This window comes from Peromyscus maniculatus, chromosome 9 (assembly GCF_049852395.1).
Source record: "Peromyscus maniculatus bairdii isolate BWxNUB_F1_BW_parent chromosome 9, HU_Pman_BW_mat_3.1, whole genome shotgun sequence".
Lineage (NCBI taxonomy): Eukaryota > Metazoa > Chordata > Mammalia > Rodentia > Cricetidae > Peromyscus > Peromyscus maniculatus.
Genome location: NC_134860.1, coordinates 73643356 through 73663739, shown reverse-complemented (window position 1 = coordinate 73663739; position 20384 = coordinate 73643356). Strand labels below are relative to the sequence as shown.

The 20384-nt window shown below is 46.2% G+C and overlaps 1 protein-coding gene across 4 annotated transcripts in view; it reads right to left on the bottom strand.

Moving 5' to 3' along the window:
• Erich6b (glutamate rich 6B) overlaps positions 1 to 20384 on the bottom strand; it is a 51097-nt gene that overhangs the window by 15074 nt on the left and 15639 nt on the right. For all 4 annotated transcript variants that reach the window (XM_042285188.2, XM_076545389.1, XM_042285191.2 and 1 more), the window contains 4 exons: positions 18374 to 18422; positions 16115 to 16284; positions 7500 to 7577; positions 3839 to 3921 (listed from right to left, as the gene is read on the bottom strand). In XM_042285188.2, coding sequence (XP_042141122.2) covers positions 3839 to 3921; positions 7500 to 7577; positions 16115 to 16284; positions 18374 to 18422 — 380 coding nt within the window. The remainder of the gene's footprint in view (positions 1 to 3838; positions 3922 to 7499; positions 7578 to 16114; positions 16285 to 18373; positions 18423 to 20384) is intronic.

The window sequence follows — 20384 nt, the reverse complement described above, 5'->3', positions numbered from 1 at the left end:
GACCTGGGAGGAGATGCCATCCATAGCCTAGGAGAGAGGCCTGAGGCACACAGCCTTCCCTCAGAGCTCGCAGAAGGGTCAAGACTGCCAACACCTAGACTTTGGGCTTCCAGCCTCCAGGCCTGAAGGTCAACACACTTCTGCTGTTTAAGCCAACTTCTCCTCAGTACAATGGTAAACTAATAAGGATCCCACACCAAACTCTGCAACCAAGATCTTCCTCCTTGGCTTTTAGCTGGACCTTATCTGGATCTCCTACAGGCACTTAGCACTCAGTGTGGACCAAGTGGAAGTTTCTGCTTCAACCTGCAAGCGTGCCTTTCTCCTCTGGACTTTCCCAGTCTCCTGAGTGTCACTGAATCCCATGTCACGTCCCTGAGCAGCCAGACAACATTACTGTTTATCTGTACTAATCCTGTGAAGTTGTTTTTCTCCTTGTCCTTAGTTTCTCCACTGCAGCCCACCATCTACAAAACTACCGGAGTGATTTTTAGAAATGCAAAACTGATTCTCAATATTTCAGGGCACTCTGGCTGGATCTACTAAGTTATATGTATATATATGTGTATATTTACATGTATATGCATCTATACATACACATACACATTTATGTATATATGTATGTAAATAATAGTATATAGTATATGTTTCAAATACATCTCAGTTATACTTTTTAAAATAATCCTAACAGAAGTAGAAAAAAAACCCCAAGTGATTTATAAAATCCTTTTTGAGCATGAAAAGACCTTTTAATAAACATAAAATAATAGCTGAGAGCCATAAGAGAAAATATTGATCAATGAGGCTACATAAAAATGAAAAATGACCATGTTGTGGGGAAGACCATTAAGGATTTGAAATACAAAGACTTGAAAAAAACCTTCACAACACAGATGCCGGAAAAGGACTAGGTTCTTTCTTTATCAAAAAGTGTCCATAGGGCTGGAGAGATGGCTCAGTGGTTAAGAGCACTGGCTGTTCTTCCAGAGGACCTGGGTTTGGTTCCCAGCACCCAGATGGTGGCTTACAACTGTCTGTAACTCCAGTCCCAGGGAATCTGACTCCTTCTGGCCTCTGTAGGCACCAAGCATGTTTGTGACGCATAGACACACATGCAGACAAAACAAATAAATTAAAAAGAAGTTCCTATAAACCCGGTAGGAAAAGCTGTAAGCAGCAGAATGGAAGGACAGCCAAGAGACCCTCCCACTGGGTGCTCGCAGAGGAGACACATGAGGCCTATGAGCAGGAAAAAACACCCCATTATCATGCAGTCTGAGTGCAAAAGGCAACACATCGCCATTTCCACCCTGCCAGATGGGTCCTGCTGCTGACTTTCATGGAGGGGCTCTCTTACGGTCTCTTGCGAAGAGGAAAATGGCCAAAATTATTTGGATGGAAACCTGCCAGTCTTGTTTGTTTTGTTTCTGTCATAGGGCTTTACAGCATAGCCCAGGCTGACTCAAACTCGTTGTCTTACTTCAACCTCTCCAGTGCTGGGATTACAGGTGTGGTCATCACACACTAGTGAGAGCTGCTGGTAGCAATGGCTTCGCCAGAGGCCACAAGAATACACAGCAGATGGCAATGGATAATTCAGGTGTTGATCCATCAGAGAAATTACTCCCTGATGGAAGAACTCTGTCAAGCAAGGTTTACAGGACCTTGAAAACGTTTACACGTTTACACAGACTCTAAAAACGATTGCCTCTGTCTGTAATTTCACATGTGCAAAAACAGCTGTGGGGAGACCCAATACCTGCACTGTAATGTGTAATTTCACGTGATGTGTGTATGTAATGTAACCTCATGATTACATCTCAATCTTATGGGCACAGATATCTGTGGATGGTCAGGGAGATGACTTCTCCTTAATCTGTATAATTTTGATAAATAGAAAATATACTAGGATATGTTTCATAACTAGATCTGTTGTTCCATGAAGACTCTAAGACACTTAGGCCTTGTTTTCTTATCACTAGCTCAGACTGGCATAAACAACAACAACAACAACAACAATTTCTTCTCAGTTCTAAGACAAGCCACATACAATTAATTGATTCAAAACCTCAAGAGCAAATTCAAACTAGACTGAACATCTTTGTAAATGGATCACAAGTTACAACTTTACAGATATTCACAAAGACAAAGTTGCAGATGTCTAATCAAGGTTATTGAGCACAAAGCAACCGAAAATACTATGCTAGTCTCTCTAGCCAGGCCTAGCTGATAACACAGACCAGTGGCCACTCCCTACTAAATTCCTTAACAATTAACACTCTGCACAAACTTCTAACCTCAGTATATGATATAAAACTTAGGGTTCAACTAACTAATTGTTCACTGTTTAGGTCCCAAATAACAATTAATCAATTAATCAAGTCCAGAGAGAAATAGCTTTGTCTAGCTAAACCGTGAAAAAAGTTTCACAATTAGCCAGGGCTACAGAGGATGGTCTGGCCTCACAGCCTTAAATAAAGGGTTACAAGCTCCCTTCCTTGTGATCTGGTGTTACAAACAGGGTAAGAGAATATATTTTTAGGTTTGGGGCACTTTCAATGCCAGTCCCTGGGAAAGTGCTGAGCACCAAGGCCCTACCTGTGTGTTGCCATGGAAAATGGCTCTGCTCCTTATCATTTACTCAAGGAATGTGCTGTGACCCTGAGATGTAGCTTTGGCAACTTTTCTTTTTCCTGCCTCAAACCTCTTGTAAAATGTGTATATTGCTGTGTAGAACAAAGAAAATAGGTAGAATTAGAGCTGGAAAAAAAAGCTAGAGAGAATCAAGTGAAATACCCTCAGTTTGTGTTTGAGTCTGATTCCCTCTGATAGAAATTTACTCCTAAAGACCCTCAGATAAAAGTTTCCTAAAGTCCCCGCTACGCGGGAAAAAATCCCTAGGTGCAGCCTTGAGAGCTGGTCTCTCAGGCTGCAGCAATACACAACTGTCATTATTTTTTGAGTCAAGGATACAGATTCTCTCTCTCCTCTCTCTCTCTCTCTCTCTCTCTCTCTCTCTCTCTCTCTCTCTCTCTCATACACACACACACACACACACACACACACACACACATGTGCATGTATTAAATACTGCATCTACCAGAAAACTACCCAATGATAGGGATAGGATACCAGTTAAGTAAAGGTTTAAGGTATGTAATGAAGCCAGGCAGTGGTGGTGCACGCCCTTAATCTAGCACTTAGGAGGCAGAGCCAGGCAGATCTCTGTGAATTCAAGGTCAGCCTGGTCTACAGAGTGAGTTCCAGGACAGCCAGGGCTACACAGAGAAACCCTGTCTTGAAAAACCAAAACAACAACATAAAAGAATATATAATGAAATACAGATTTCCAAAATATATTACCCAGGGAAAAATGAGAAATAGACAGAATGTATATTCTGGTCTCATAAGTGGCTAGTTGTGCTATTGTAATAAGTATATTTAATATGTATTAAATTTTCCAGGCATGTCCATAAAGTACACTATATAATAGCTATTTCTGGGAGGTAAAGAGGAGAGTTGAAAAATTTATTTTATAGCCTTTTTACCATTTCAATATTTAAAAATCATGTGCACAAGGTAACTTCAATATTCAAAAATCAAGGTTGAATCAGACTACTGAAGGCAATAAATAATAAGTCTGGTTGTGTTTCATGTCCTCTAGTGGCAAAGCCCTGGGATGTTGAGGTACTTGTGATGGGGGCTCCCTGTTCAGCCTGCTTGCCCAAGAAATGTTCTGGAAGAAGGCAAATGTGGCCTGTTATTCCTGAGTCCCATGTAGCTATGTGAAAGCTGTGTCTCCTTCTAGGTAGGAGATTGTAGTTCTTCACCCACTTACCTCATAGGCTTCATCTTCCTGCTTGTCAAAAGGCTCATTTAGTATAGTGTCCCAAAAGGACCCTTGAGGGAAGCTCTCCGAGGCTTTCAGTTTGGGAAGGAACATTGAAAGGAAGTGCATTTGGAGGGAAAATCAAACCAGAGAGAAAAGAGGAGAGGGAGGGAGGGAGGGAGGGAGGGAGGGAGGGAGGGGGAGAGAGAGAGAGAGAGAGAGAGAAAGGAAATAGATTTATTACCTCACTCTCATCAGTTCAACAAGAAAACCATAGGCATCACCAAGGATGCAAATTCATTAAATTATGTACGACTCAACATGGGGGTAATAATAAAATAGGCATGGAATAAGTAATTTCAGTGGCCGACTTAAGGGAACTGCTGTGGTCCTGATGTCTGGTGAACGTCAGCTTGGCAAAGTAATGCTTGAATGAAGTAGATGGAGAGCAGGCAGATGGCTAGGAATTGGGTGGTATTACCACCTCCCCCGCCCCCACCCCGCCCTGCCCCACTGCTGCCCAGTCATGAGACTGGAGAGACAGGTACACACATGTTGGAAAACTGCAAAAGCACGGGATACCTGGTGTGGAGCATTAAGAAGGTGCCTGGGGAGCCAGCAGAGGAGATGGAGGGCAGGGGCTAGCTGCAGAGGTCCTTGTGGATTGTCAAGGGGGACTTCGTGTTCTCAAGGGAGATTTAGTTTTATGTCAGAAGTTCCAAGAACTTTATTGATCTCCCACTAGCTCTCTCAAATTTGCTGATGTCTAGACTTGCCTATGGCTCACCATTGCTAATCAAGTTAGGAGAGGGTTCCCCAGTCCAAAACAGTCAAGAGCGTCTACCAGAAATGGTGCACACTTTTGCATTTCATGGTCAGCCCTAGCCTGGAGGCTTAGGAAATGGAGAAGGGTTTCTAGCCTTCAGGGTGACGGGGATGCGAACTGAATTGTGGAATTGATAATTATAACTCTGGTCTCTCTCTCCCCCACTCCTGGGAAGGTGTGGCTCCCAAGGCAGGGCTCGGAGGAAGCAGCTCTAGCTGGATATTGTGTCCCTAGGGAAATGACAGTGACTTGTCACCTCAGCTTCAGGATGATACAGGTCCTTCAAGCCAGGGCATCCAGAGAGCCCTGGAAACCCAGCAGGGAGTCACAGGGATGGCTTAGTTCATTTACTTCTGTCCCCTTATTATGCATTTGGGGTCCAGGGTAGGGGTACTCCTTGTGGTCTCCACGTGTTAATTTTGGGTTCACTAGAAAAAGCCTCTACTCCTTCATACTCCTGACAGGGTGCCTGACTCGGTTCTTTCTGTCTGCAAATTTCATCTACATATCGGTGCTTTGTTCTAGACAAGCTTGTGGTAGCTGAGATTTCACAGGCGGCCATTTTCCCCATAACTCTTACAGGGGCATGCATGCCACCATCACCGGGGTGCTAAGAACACGGTATGTTCCTACAGTACTTTTGAAAAGCCATTTAGGAACACCCAACAAGAACCCATCAGGGTTCAAGCAAGCACTCAGGAGCTCCTTGTGGCTAGCATCGGAGAAGAGGAGCGAGTGAATGGGCACGACAGGAGCCCAAGAGACCGCCAGGCAGGTGGCAAGGGTAAGAGGCTCTGCGATGTGGCGCCACTGACTCCTGTGGCCAGCAGACATGATGGAGTCTGAGCCTGGCTGGGGCCTGACAGCCCGGCAAAACCTCATTGCCGGTGACTCCTTATTTTAACAGGCTTTACCAAATAATCCAGAGTTAACCGAAGGAAGAGAGTGAGTAGCGTTTCCTGCAAGAAGGAGGTGAGCTTGGCACCCCTGAACATTAAGCAGCGGTGCAGCCGGGCTGGGTTCAGTGTGATTATTAAGCTTATTAACATCACCGGGCTCCGTCCGCGGTGTGTCCGCGGAACACACCGTCAACGGCAGTGGCGGAGCTGTGACTGGACTGAGTAACAGAATCTTTATTTCTAGTTAATGGCTCCTTTGGGGGTTTCCTGTGGCCTCTGCTTCCATGCTGATGAGATCGTTATCTGTTCCACGGAGGGTGGGGAGAGGGGTGTGCCAGGCCGGGAGCAAGAGGTGGCCCTGTCTCATAAAACCTGTGCCACTTGCCATGTCGCTCGCCCCTCAGACAGCCTAGCCCTTCACCTGTACCCTGAGGACAAAAATGCTCCTCTTTAGGGTGGCTCGGAGACCAGGCCTGACGGAGCCCGATGCCCGGTAACACACAGTCCCCAGTAGCACGCTTTCCCTCCCATCTGATTAAGAGCAAATTTTGATTCCACCTTGTCTTGGTGCCTCTCTGCCAAGGCTCTTCTTGATAGAACCGCACACTTGAATTTGGGGTGTTTGCTCCGTGTACGTTTCCCACACGGAGTGGGAGCATTGGTCCCCATATTCCAATGACAGGAACCTTTGCTTGGCCAAAGTTTACTCACCTCCTCAACTGTCGTCTCCTTGGCCTGTCTGTTCACGTCTTTCTGAAACCTAGTTGTAGCCAATGCCTTCCTGAGTCCGTTTAGCGGGAGCGCCACACCCTGAGACCTGAGCATCTCAAGCCCAGGCCTGGTTCTTCACTGGTTCAGAAAATCTACCAAGCTAGGTGTTTGATCCCTCGGGCTGCCTTTCACTGAGAACCTGCTCCCCCTGATGCCTCCTTCACAGGCATTTCTATCCATTCACCTCTGCCTGCTCTTTGGATGTGAATCCCTCTTGTCAAGGCTGTGTTCGCAATGAAGCCCCGTCTCCCTCTCCCATCACAAAATCCCACTGCCAAGGTCCTTCCTGCATCTCTTGGTCTTACTGCACTGGTCCCCAGTAAGGCCCATATATAAGTTCCTCCCTGTACTTTGGAATATGGAGACGGATTTCTGGCCCTTTCCCACACCGGCCATTCTGCTTTCCTCTGCAGACTCTTATTTTCCGTTTTATTCTCCTTCAGGAGGTTCGGGGGCTGTGTGCCAGCATGTCCCCAGGTTCCTCTCCAGGACTTGATATATTTAAGCTGCATTAGCAAGGGAGCAATCACCTGGGGTGCCTCCCCAGCGCACAGCACACAGCAGGAATCTCTAAATAATAGGTCAAGTTGGACTCTTACTGCAATCTGCCTTTCTCTGTTTTACGGGCCTCAAATGCCAAAAAGAATAGGAGAAATTATTACTGCCACATATGTGGACCTTTTAATCCCTGGGGGAATTGATTTTAAAATCACCTCTTAAGCTGAGGGGTAAGGGGAGGTGATGGAGGTTGAGATCGCACAGGCAGAGAGAAGCTCGGTCCACAGCAGTCTGGGGCCTGTAGTGACCCTCAGTAAACATTGGTCCCTTCCCCCTGTTCCTGTTTCTTCTTTCTCGTTACAATTTGCCCATTTCAATATCCTGCTCAGTGAACAAGAAAATGCCATGTCTGATGACCATTATCTTCCCACCTGCCTCCAATCATAGATGCTGTTTCTTCTCCTTGGAAAACCTCCAGGGCCCTGCCTCTGATTCGGTGTCTTTCCTTGGTGCTACGTTCTAGGAATGAATGATGCCTTGGCCATGGACCGTCAGTGAGGATGCCTGGCTGAGGGAGCCTTCTCCTCAGCACGGGCCAGGCTACGTTTGCACTTCTTACCTTCTTGTGGCTGGGTTAGTAACTTCTACGGTCATTTAAAGTCATCCCAAGCATTACCTTCCAAGTCAGATTTCTTATGTGTTAACGCGGAGGCGTCGTCTTGATCTAGTGTTGTTTTTGATTTTAAGGGCGTTCCTGTGAAAAGATGAAAGAGAGTAGCCGTTCTGATCCCAGGCGTGGGCTTTGCAACGGGTCCATGCTGAACCCATGGAGCCCGTACATTGGGGCGCTTGGCGCCCAAGGGCTGACTGAGGGAGGGGAAGGGTGGAGGCTTCAGGGTATGGCTGCCTTGACTTCTTTGATGACTTTCTGCAAGACTGCAGGAAATCAGTGGTCTCCCCTGGCTGTCCCTGGGCTGGCAGGGCTGGAGGTCGGGGAGGTCTCAGAAGTTTAAATCCTGTTGTAAGAACCAGAGAGCCAGGTGCCTCCAGGCTCTGGGGATGCACAGTGGGGCACTCTTGTCACCAAAGCAAGGAAACTTCTCTGCTTTTTTTGTGTGTGCCAAGAGCTCCCCAGGAGACACATAATGGGGCGCATTATGGGAAACAGCCGGCGGATAGATCTGCTGAGCTTGCAATTCTTTACAGTGTTTTCCTTAGACCTCTCTCTCTCTCTCTCTCTCTCTCTCTCTCTCTCTCTCTCTCTCTCTCTCTCTCTCTCTCTCTCACACACACACACACACACACACACACACACACACACACACGTCACGGTCACTCTGGGTTGTGTCTTCTGAAGCTTTGCCATTTCTGCTTTTTGGGTTTTGTGCTACTATCTCTTCTTCCTGTTCCTAAACAGGTGTGCACCCAAGTACACACACTCTTTCTTACACATACACACACACACACACACTCTTATACAATATTCTCTTACACACACACATGCACACTCCCTCTTACCTACACATATACACATAACACACACTCTCACACAGTCTCTCTCTCTCTCACACACAAACACTCTTATACAATGCTCTCTTACACACACACACATACACTCCTTACCTACATATAGACACATTTTCTCCCCCCCCTCAAACACACACACTTTTTCTCTCACATACACACTCACACCGTGCATTCCATTCTTGCAGCAGAAGAGGAACAGGCCCATGAGGAAAAGAAAGCACACTGATCCATCATTTACAGGAGGGTTAGGTTTGTACCAGGCTCTCAGTGCTTGGAAGAGAGACCCAGACACGCGCACTGCCAGCACCTACCATCTTTCAGCATGAGCACCAGCACCTCCATAAGCACAGGACACTAATCTCAGAAAGCACATCTGTCTTGGTTAAGGTCACTATTGCTGTGGTAAAACACCAAGACCAAAAGCAACTTGGGGAGGAAAGGGTTTATTTGGCTTACACTTTGACATTGTAATCCACCATGGAAGGAAGTCAAGACAGGAACTCAAACCAGGCAGGAACCAGGAGGCAGGAGCTGATGCAGAGGCCAGGGAGGGGAGCTGCTTACTGGCTTGCTCCTCATGGCTTGCCCAGCCAGCTTTCTTATAGAACTCAGGACCACCAGTGCAGGGATGGAATCACCTACAATGGGCTGGGCCCTCCCCTGTTGGTCACTAATAAATAGAGAAAGTGCTCTACAGGCTGGCCTGCAGCCTGCTCTTATGGAGGCCTTTTCTCAACTGAGGTTCCCATTTCTCAAATGACTCTAGCCTTTGCCAAGTTGATATAAAGCTAGCCAGCACAGCATCCTATCACAGAACTGCCTTGATTGGTAGGGGCCATCCTTCCTCTGCCTTGAGCAGGTCTGTCCCAGCTCCACCGGGCGGACGGGAAGGAGGCAGCTTGTAGCTTTGTGCACCCCCAACCACTTGACAGCAATCAGCATCTTCCAGACTGAGTACCCTGCTTTACTTCAACAGTTCTTCAGATTATGGTGTCCAGGTTCACCTAACCCCAGCTGTCCTGTGCCCCAGCCAATATACTTCTTTCCCTGTAGAACATAGCATTCCCCCAAAGTGAACACACCACCCCCAGGCTGGGCCTCTAGTTACACTTGGTTATGGTAACTTCTCATCCCATTTACTCACTGGGACATGATGAATGAGTGTTCTGACAGTACACAGCCTCCCCTCCACCTGTACTTCCCTAGCTTGTTGTTTGGGGGATTTAACAGAGCAGGATCTGATATGAATGACCAGATTTTTTTAGTCAAAATCTAGACTCTGATTATATTATCAAATACAGCTCACCCACAAATAGGAATATCCCTTCCATATTTGCAAAAGGCCGCCCTGGAAAGAGCTCCGTGGCTTTCCACTAGAGACCGACCAGGTTGAGCCTGAGCTAGTCAACGGTTCTCTGGGTGCTGTTCTGTTAATGCTTCTACATCCCTCCTCAGCATCCACCTCATATTGCTGTCTTGTCCCCAAACACTGAGAAGCCTTTGGGCATTAAAGGCCTGGTGGGATTTGACTCTGTAGGATTATTATACTTGCCAATGGCCATTTTGTCAAAAAATGACAACCGACGCTAACTGTCCCTGCTAGCTGCATACTGGTTTGTGGAGGCCATTTTACTCTCAATATCTGTCCTAGACTGGCCATGAGCTCATCTCCCCAATTTCTGAAAATTCCTTAGATCCCAGATAGATGGTTGAGTCATTCTTATTCTCTCTATATTTGGGGGTTGTTGGGTCTAGATTGGAAGGCAGCGGTTGCCATTCTCTTCTGACTTTTAAACCATTTTGGTTTCTGCTGCTTCTTATGCAGTTTGTTGTGCTTTTTCCAATCCAAAGATGATTTTTTTTTCCCAGTGAAGTAGCTATGAAAGAGTGGATGTAGAGCTTGACTCTGTGCCATTCACCAGCACCGAGGAGAGGGGCCAGGTCTATCACGACCTTCTTTGTGCTCTAGTTACATTTTAACAGAGCCCCCAGGGCTGGAGAGACGACTCAGTGGTTCACAGCACTTGCAGCTCTTGCAGAGGACCTGGATTTGGTTTGCAGCACCCAAATCTGGTTGTCCACAACTGCCTGAAAATGGTAGTTCTTCCAGGGGTCCAATGCCCTCTTTTGGGTTGTGTGGGTACTGCATGCACATGGTACACATACAGACAAGCAGGTGTAAATAAAAGAGCCCCTGGTTTTTGGTGTGTTTTTTTTTCTAACTTTCTTTTTAGTTATTCTTTGTGTCTTTCACATCATGCCTCCGGATCCCACCCATCTCCTCCACCCCATAATAAAAAACAAAATAAAATTTAAGAGAAAAAAAAGGAAGAAGGGAAAAATCTCGTCATGGAAGCTGCAGTGTGACACAGTGAGTCACACAGTTAAACCCCTTTATCCATAGATTTTTACATGCAGGCATTCATCTCAAAGAATCACTGGTCTGGTACAAAGCTCCTGGTTCCTGCTACATCATTGACGCTGGGCCCTCAATGGGATTCTTCCTGAACACCCCCGTGATGCAGCAGATCATAGATGGGGTGGATATTGGGGCAGGCAAACACAAGACCCTGTTTTTTATTTTATCATTATTGTTGTTATTTGACAGGAATGTTTCTCCTGGGATTCAGTTTTCCTGGCCACATTCTTAAAGCTCAGCACCATTTATTTTTGTTCATTCATGTCTAGAAACACCCCTATATTTTTTAAACCTCTGCACATGACTCTTTGGAATCACAGACTAGGGACCAGGGATGTGACTCTGGTGGAGCACATCAGCATGCCCAGTTGCTGGGGTTCATTTCCAGCACTGAAAAAATAAAATCCAAGTCCATGTCCGCCAAGGGACACACTGTGTGAACACACACTGGTTCCCACTCTGGGGAGCTTTCCAACCTTGGCCACGTCTCTCTTGCCAGGTGGCTTTGAGAATCACTCTCCTGTTCATCCACGTTTTAAAACACAGTGCCTTTGCTTATACTTCTGTCGGTCTCTTCGGAGCAGGATGTGCTTTTATCTGCACAACCTTATCTTGAGTCACGAGAGGGCTTTTCAATCACATCCTTTAAGGGATTTAACAAGTGGATAGCTGCCAGCTACGTGCCAGGTGCTAAGTCTCGATTTCTCTGAGCACAGATGTAATACTCAGTGCTAGGATTTCTGGTCTCCGTTGTTTATGACCTGCCATGTGTCTAGATAGACAGTCTCTCGGGGGCTGTAAACAGTCTTTCTGGTCCTCCCTTCTGGACCATGAGGCATTTCCTGCTCTTTAGTATTCTTTCCATGTCAGACTTGCCATCCTCTGGGAGAACAAGTTTCAGGGATTTATCTGGGCAGTTTCGTGAGTGAAATCTGTGCCATACAAGATACTGTTTCTGACCTGTGTGTTCTAAACAATCTTATCATGAAGAGTTCCTCAGACACAAGATCCTTGGCCCCACGATATTATTCTGAACTGAATAAAGGCCCCCAGTTCTCCACTGCTCATGTTGCTAAGTCTTCCAGGGACCGTGTTAAGAATGCAGACTTCAGGTCATCTCAGGCAAGGGTTCAGATAAGGGCTGGAAGTAAGTGAGCATCTTTGCTGGACCTGGTGTGGAGGACACTCAGGCTATGTCGAGTCTCACCTCCACCCTTCCCTGCTGGCCTTCAGTACCAAGCTCTCAGCCCCGTGGTCAGTTGCCATGTTTCTGCAATAAGTGGAAGGTGCTTTCTCCAAAGAAAGCAGATCCTTATTTGCCCCGTCCTGTGTAGGAATTTTTGTTGTTGTTGTTGTTTTTGACATAGGGTTTCTCTGTGTAGTTTGGTATCTGTCCTGGATCTCACTCTGTAGACCAAGCTGGCCTCAAACTCACAGAGATCTGCCTGGTTCTACCTCCCGAGTGCTGGGATTAAAGGCATGCGCCACCACGTCTTTAGTAGAAATCTTTAGTAAAGTATGCCATGGTGTCAGGGGCCTTTCTATCCCCACAGAGTGTCTTTCTGTGTGTCTCTCCTCCCCATTTCCTGACTCAACTTTGCACTTCCCCATCTGTGCTTCTGGTTCCTGTGTGTCTCCTTCTCACATCCCCTTTGGAGAAGCTGAAGCCACAGCTCTTTCTCTAGCCTCTCTCTCTAGCTCAGATGCCTGGTGGGCATCTCTGTATTAATTAGGGCTTTGGTCCATGCACACACTTGGATGAAGCTGAGAATGGGAAGTAATTGAAAATCAGTTCACAGGATGATGTGGCAGGAGGCACTATGGGCTTGCCTTTGGAAGCTGCCTCCAGGGCTTAGCCTGGTCATGTGATCTTGTTTCCCTGGCCTAAGGGACTTCCCCTGGAGAGGACAGCCTTCTTCAGCCAGCGTAGTTTTTTAGGACATAAATATGCTCCTGGTATTTGGCAGACACCAAGCCCTGAGAGATGCTAAATTTCCCCACCCCCTGATCTTCTGCTTGCTCCGTTCATTGACCATACAATCATGTGCCTGTTACCATCAGAGATCCTCTGGAAAGATTATAATCCATAGTCAGAAGGGGAAAGAAAATGCTCCATGAATTTTCAGTAGCTGCTTGTTCTCTTTTGTGTTTCAATCTCTGCTGTAATGACTCCCGGGAAAAGGGAGAGGCTTCCTCTTCCCAAGGTTTGCTGGGATGAATTGACAAGAGACAAACTAAATAGAGCTGATACACACATGTATGGTGCTTGGAGGCAACCACTTCTAAAGCATTGAAAACACACACAGGTTTTTATAAGAACAGTACATGGTGTTTCAGGGTATCCTGTAGGCTTAGATAGTACACAGTGACCCGGGACAAAGTCCACTGGATATGCAGCACAGAGGAAGGATGGCAGGTGATTCTGTTTGAAATACTGAGTAGGACCAAAATGAAAGACAAGAGTGTGTAACAAAAGTCTGTTCGGGCCTGTCTGCAGGTTGTAGCCCCTTTCCCTGCAGTAACTGAAAATGCAGAGGAAGTGTGAGAGGTAATTCCTTTCCTCTGCAGTGGGTATGGACCTTTTCCAGTCCTTGATGCTGCCTAGGATCCTTTGATTAAAACCAGGGCACCTTGTGTGAGTCCACAGTCCACAGACTTGTTCGTGATTCTCTCCCCAAGTAACTGTAGGAATCTGGGTGTGTCCTTGTTGAGTTCGACTAGCAGGCTGCAAAATAGTCCACACCTGTGGCTGCTGATGCCATTAATATTTCACCAGTGGACATTGGCTATGGGTTGCTCAGTTCTTCATAAATGTTTACTCAGTATCTGATGGCTTTAAGGACCCAGTCTTGGGAGGATGCATAGCTGCAAATATGCCCACACAGATCAGAGTGCATGATGCTTACAACCTGAATGTGGATGCAGGAGTGGTATTTGTTAAGCATGGATACTAAAATGATTGTGAGGAAGGAGGCACAAAGGTCTTAGAGGGTCTTTCTGGTGTGTGTCCACAATGGTATGTGCCAGAGGCTGTGGGTGTATACAGCAGGTGACAACTAGTATTCAACAGGTCGGCCCACCAGATGAATAACACTATGAAGGGAAGCCCCACTTGGTAAAGACCATGGGGATACTAACTGTAAATGACTGGTTGCTTCTGTCTATAATTTTTCTCATGTGCCGCTATATTTCTTATCTAAAAAACAGCTATGGGTGTTTCCCCACTGCTTGTGTGTTTATCTTCTGTATATATTCCATCCACTGAGCACACATATAGCTGTTGATGGTCAGGAAGATGATTTCTGCTTAAGCTGTATAATTTTGATGAATAGAAATAATAATAGGACAAAGACAGCCTTTTACACATTTAGCTGATTTTAGACTTTAGAGCAAATTCAAAACAGACTAGCTGCCCCTGCAGAGAATATACAAGGACAAATTCCCAAGTATTTGTTGAACCAAAGTCAGGCACAAAACAACTTTAGTAGACATAACCCCCTGCAGCAACCGACTCTCTGCACATACTCCCTACCACTCAAGGTTCGGCAAACTAACTGTTTATTGTTTAAGTTCTGAATTTCAATGTCAATTTGTCTAGATTTTTGCTGTGGAGACAGAGATATGTTTATAGGGCAGAGAAGTGTGTGAAAAGGTGAGCAAGTGAGTGAGTGAGAGAGTGAGTGAGTGATGTAGAAGAGAAATGCAAGTTATGAGTGAAGAAATGTAGCAGGGTAGAGAGTTGAGGAAAGATGTATGGATAGAAGAGAGAGGTTTTTTGTTTTTGTTTTTTGTTTTTTGAGACAGGGTTTCTCTGTGTAGCTTTGGTGCCTGTCCTGGATCTTGCTCTATAGATGAGGGTGGCCTCGAACTCACAGAGATCCGCCTGGCTCTACCTCCTGAGCGCTGAGATTAAAGGCGTGCGTCACTGCCACCCGGTGAAGAGAGGGTTTTGTAGATGAGATGTATAGCTGTGTAAAAAAGAGATGTAATTGTGTGTATAGATGTGTGGCTGTATGGAGAATGTAACTGTGTGGAATGTAACTATATGGAGACAGATTTTCAGAGAGGATTTTTCAAGATGAAGTAAAAGAGAAAGTTAACATCAGAAAGTGTGTGTTTCCTTATTTTCCCCCCAGATAGAAACGTCTAGCCCTCACCACATTCATGGATTTTTTTGCATACCCTAGTACTGCTGGAGGCTGGCCTTCCAGTTAGCAGTAGGTATGGTCAGACCCTGGGCCTTTCCTTCCTACAAAGCTTCTTTATCCGATTCTGTCCCATATTCTTTCAACTTAGTGTTGATACTTGCTAGGCAGTTAGTAAGTCCCTTGAGAGCCTCAATTATGCATATTTAGATAAAAGCTCAGTGTTCTCCCACAGATGTCTCTAACTCTGCACAGTTCCAGTTCTGGGGGGCGGGGTTGGTTCCTGAGAATCCATGTGTAGACCCAAGGAATCCCTTAAACCTGGGAAAACATGCCCATCATACACTGGCTTGTGTGGGCCTGTCCTCTATGTCTCCACTGTTTCTGGAGTGGCTTCTAATTTTGTTTAGCCACCTTTGAGCCACAAAATTTAGCAGGCAGAGGTTGGGGCAGGGAGGTGAGGTTACGGGGAATCCAATTTACTGCTGTCATGATTACAGATGGGAAGTAACACTGTGAATCAGCCATGGGTCGATCCTACCAAGGTTGGACTTTAATGATTAACAATGGTAGGAAATGCTGTTCAGCTTTCCACCCCTAGGACCCAGGGGAAAGGGCCTTTGATCTTAACTGGGTAGAGAATTGAGACCATTGATGCCATCTCCCTGAAATCCCTTCTGTGTATTTTGTTGTTTGATGGTTTGGCCTGGATTTAAGATGGAGTTAGCTTCAACTGCATGCCAAGACACAGTCTGAGGTGGCCTGAATCCTGCTGACTAGTCTCCATACAATTATCTGGACATGGTCTATTGCCTCAAAGAACCAGTGCACAATGTGTGAAGGCAATGCCTTTGTCCAAGGGGGAAATGCTGCTTGTGCTCATATGACAAAGGACAGGGGAGAGGAGACAGCAAGGCAATGCCTGTGTCAGCTCTTTGCAGATACTTCCAAGAGGGTCTGGGATGTGTGGTGCTGGGTGACAGGGCAGCCAGGGGAGTTCACTTCTTACCTAATATGTCTGGCTTGGCATCTTATCACCCAGAGTTATAAGTCCTGGAGACAGCACTCAAACCTCAGACACACACACACACACACACACACACACACACACACACACACACACGTACTTCAGGGTCATTCCTCCCACCTCAGGCATAGGAATCCGGCCATGGTGTCCTGGTAGGATGTAGCCTCCCTTACCCAAATTGCTCTTGTAGGGCCATTCTGTCTGACTGCTCTGGTCTCTTAGGGTTATAGAGACTCCTGTCAAACTGTAGTAAGAAGATGTTGTGAACTTCAGGTCATATTCGGAGCTCGAAGGAGAGGAAGCCATGAGATTGATTCCTTGAACAGTACTGGAAACTTTGGTCCTGTCAAAGGGGAGCAAAAGGCTTGGTTAGTTTCCATACAGAGGTCAGGCTAGGATCTCAGATGTATGGCACTGTGGGGTTGGGAGGACAGTGGCTACTCTTCCTCTCCTGCAGACTGCCACCAACCAGTCCCAGGTGGCAGAGGCCAGAAGACTAGGAGGCACTAGCGTATGGATCACAGAGAATAGACCTGTGTGCCCCTCCATGGAGCCAGGTGCTATTTCACAAAAACCTGAAAGGATCTATGGATGCCTTCACTGACAGCAGAATATTCTAGAACGCTCCCCAACAGTCCCGGCTCAGAAACCTGCTTATTATCTCTAGAGGCTCCTCCTGCCTCACAGTTGCTTCAGGAGTGGGACAACCACAGAAGTACATGTCATACCATGACAAAAGACAAGGATAGAACGCCAGGACAAGTAGTTTAAAATCAAGCATGGAGGTGTGCTCCTGTAGGTGGCTCACTCCCGTCTGAAGGATTGTAGATGTAGATGGTGGGGTGCTGGGGTGAAGATGTGGGTTCCCCGCAGCTGAGGACCAAGAAGGACAATTCCAACGCACTATGTCCTTTCTCAGGAATATATGGATTTTCACTGGGTCCAGATTGAAATTCAAAGGAATGAAAGGGAGTGTCCACCATGAAATTATTTAATATTCACTGGCTGACAGAGACAGGCCCAAAGAGACAGATCTGAGAGATATTGGGGTGGTGACTGTGTCTGGTAAGAAACTGTAGGGTCCTTCTCTGAGGGACTCAGGCCAAATGACATATGGACACCTAAGCATCCCTCCAGGACTCTCTGGCCCTCAGAGTTTTCTGTAGGCCCCCAGGGAATTGAACATGTTCTCAATGAAATATGGGCAAAGATGGGATGGGGTTGTACTTTTGGAATTTAGATGACCTGGGGTCATGACTCATGTTCTAGGCCTGATAAGTGTCTACCTAGTGACCCACGAGGAGCAGAGTGAAGAGGACCCTTCGTACTTGAGTGTGGAGTACCTTCCTTGGGCTGATGGTCCTCTCCTCTCTCTACACCTGGCAGGGGGAAACACTTCCTCCCAGGTGAAGACCTGGCTGCCAGGAGAAAAAGCAGCTGCTTTGCAGTGCCTAGCTGGCTGCCTGGAGCTGTGAGACTGACGTGACAGGGTGTCTGTCTGTCCCCTTTTTAGCCAATCCCCTAAACAAGTGAAGGAGTAACTGAAGAGAAGGTGTCTTTGAGAAGCCATTCCCTTGTGTGTGTGTGTGTGTGGTGTCCCATCAGATCCACCCTGCCTGGCCCCTAGAGGTGTGGAATATAGACCAGAGGGGTCAGTGCAGAGCAGAACTGGGGGGCTGTCTTGCCCGGATCAGCCCGCTGCTCTGAGCTATGACTTGTGGTAAAGCAGGGATTTCACCCTAACTTCTTACCACTCCCAAAAATGGCCTTGTGAGTTTTCTAGATCTCATGTCCATTCATCTCATCAGTGGAGAAAGGTGATGACCCATCCCGGCCTCTGCAAGTATACTTGTGGGGGGGACCCTAGGGTACATGAAAAAAGACAAAGACAGCATGCCAGGACACTTGGGTACGTCTCTACTGGTTTCTTTAGAGCTGGGTATATAGGAGAACGTGCTTATTCCATGGACATGTTTATTTCCATCATCTCGGGCATGCCGGTCCCGGGTACAGTGTTTTAGCCACTGTTCACTGTAAGCCTAGGGAATATGCTCAAGCTGATTCTTCCCCTGTGTCGCTTGCAACTTCTCCTTGGCCATCCACCCTTCCATCCAGGGAGAGCATTGCCTACCAGCCTTTTGCTGACTGCCTCTAGTTACTGCCTGTCCCTGGTTAGTACCTGTCCCTGATCTAGACTTTGACCAAACTCAGAAGGCCCTGTCCTTTCATTGCTGGACATCCTGAGCACCCAGACACTTGACCTTCGAGCCCTCCCCTGTGAGTGGCAGCACAGCACAAGTAGGTAGTGTGGAGACTTCCAGGAGCTCCTTACTCAATGCCCTTCCTCAGGGACCTGCTCCCTAAGACCCTTTCCACCCCTCCCCATCTTTGGAAAGGTGAGTTTCACCTGGCTTATCCCAAAAGATTATTACCTTGCTTTAAGTTTGGACTTGCCTGCTGCTTTGCCAACTGCCTTGAGTTCTATTGGGCAGGGGGAAGAACAGAAAGGCGTTATCAATCCCTAGGGAACATTTTTCTTAACATTAAACCTATCTTGTTAAGTCCCTGATGGTGAGGATGAGAGGGTCTTACCTCAGTGCTCTCTCTCTTAATGGTCCCCTTTAACATTAGGAGGTTTTAAACTAGGGAGATCTCAAGCAGACAAGAATCCAGGTTTCCTCTACTAATCTTATGTGCTCACAGTGCCCCTCTGCCACAGGATGAAGGGATGCAGCAAAGGTGTCACATGGAGCAGGGGGCATGGATGTTTAAGATTAGAAAGGTTTTTTTCTTCTTTTTTCTTTTTGGATCCAGGGTCTCTCTACATAGCCCTGGCTGTCCTGCAACTCACTATGTAGACCAGACTCAAACTCACAGAGATCCATCCACCTGCCTCTTTCTCTGGAGTGCTGGGATTCAAGGCATGCACCAGAATTTTAATCACTGGGGTCGCTTAATAATCTGATTGTCTTTAATGACATGACATCAAGAACTTCAAGTACAGTTGTCATCAACTCCAGGGACAGTTCTGACATTAACTCATCTCACATGCCCTTCTTCACTGGCTCATGGTCTCTTGGCTTTTGGTTATGTCCATTTCACAAAGCAGGAAAATGTGATCCCTCACAAGTCAGTGGCAGGGGAATAATATATAATAAGATTATGAACAACTTTCACATTGTCTCAAAATACTGTGTGTCTGATGCATCCTGTAAGGTAGTCTATTACTATTCCTCAAGAGAAGATACCAAGACAAGAGATTAAGGGACTTGTCCAAGTTCAGGCAACTCATAAGTGGGACAGAGCTGGCATTCAGGCCTAAGAAGTCAGGCCACTAAGAAAGAAAAACTTTCTTTATGGCGGACTCCTATCTGCCACTAATAAAGAAATGGCAGTCACACTTCACTGCCTGATTCTGTGGCAGACATTACTAGCTGATAACAACACCCTTTCCTGCTGTTCCCAGACAGGGCCCCTCAATCTTCTTGAAGTTAGTGACCCACCTCTAACTCCTAGTAACCTATTAGAATGAGAGAAGGTAGTTCATATGTTCTTTCTAAGGTTCTTTTTATAAATGCTAATTAATTTATTAAAAATAAGTATATGTGCATGTGTGTATGTATTTGTGTGTGTGCACATGTGTGTGTCTTTATAAAATCTGATTTGTTGATTCAGTTTGCTGCATGTCTGCTATGGGTCAGGATGGCATTCTTGTTCAATACCATGTCCCACAGTGGTTGTATCTTAAAGGTATTTGAAGAATATTCTACATTAAAAACCTTGATATAAATTCTTTTAAAAAAAACCTAAGAATTCTCTTTTCAACCCCCTCATAACCTGTTTTGCATAATCTAGTGTGGCACGGGGTTGGCATAGCCCAAGGAGCTCTTCCCTGTGCCTTTAAAGTCGTCCTCACACTCCCCTGCCAGGTTTTCAGTGCTTTTCCAATTTTTGCTAGCAGGTCATTTATTTCCAAAGCCTGTGCTTTATACACAGTTCCATTTGCTCGACAGCACTGTATTTGTCCTGCTCTAGTGGGTAATATATTTACAAAGATCCAGCACACAGAGGGGACACACTAAGAATGCTTGATCCATACTGTGCAGAAGAAAAGCACAAGTTGCTATTTTTCAGCATTAACATTACACTTGGTATTTGGACAGCAGGGATATTAGATCCCAAGAGGAAGCTTGATGGTAGAGGCTCACAGAGAAGGATTTCCCAGCCACGGCACAGTTCTTTCTGCAATGCAGCAGCTCGACGTCTATGAGGGTAGTTGAAATCAGTGATGTTATGTCTGATGAGATGCAAAAGGATGTAAAGATAATGGCGGAGGGTAACAAAACTGAACCCAGAGAAACTGTCTAGTTCTTAATTTAGGTCCACATCAAGGTGGTGCAGAGGAACTGTGGTTTTAAGTTTCTGTACCCAACTAGATATTAT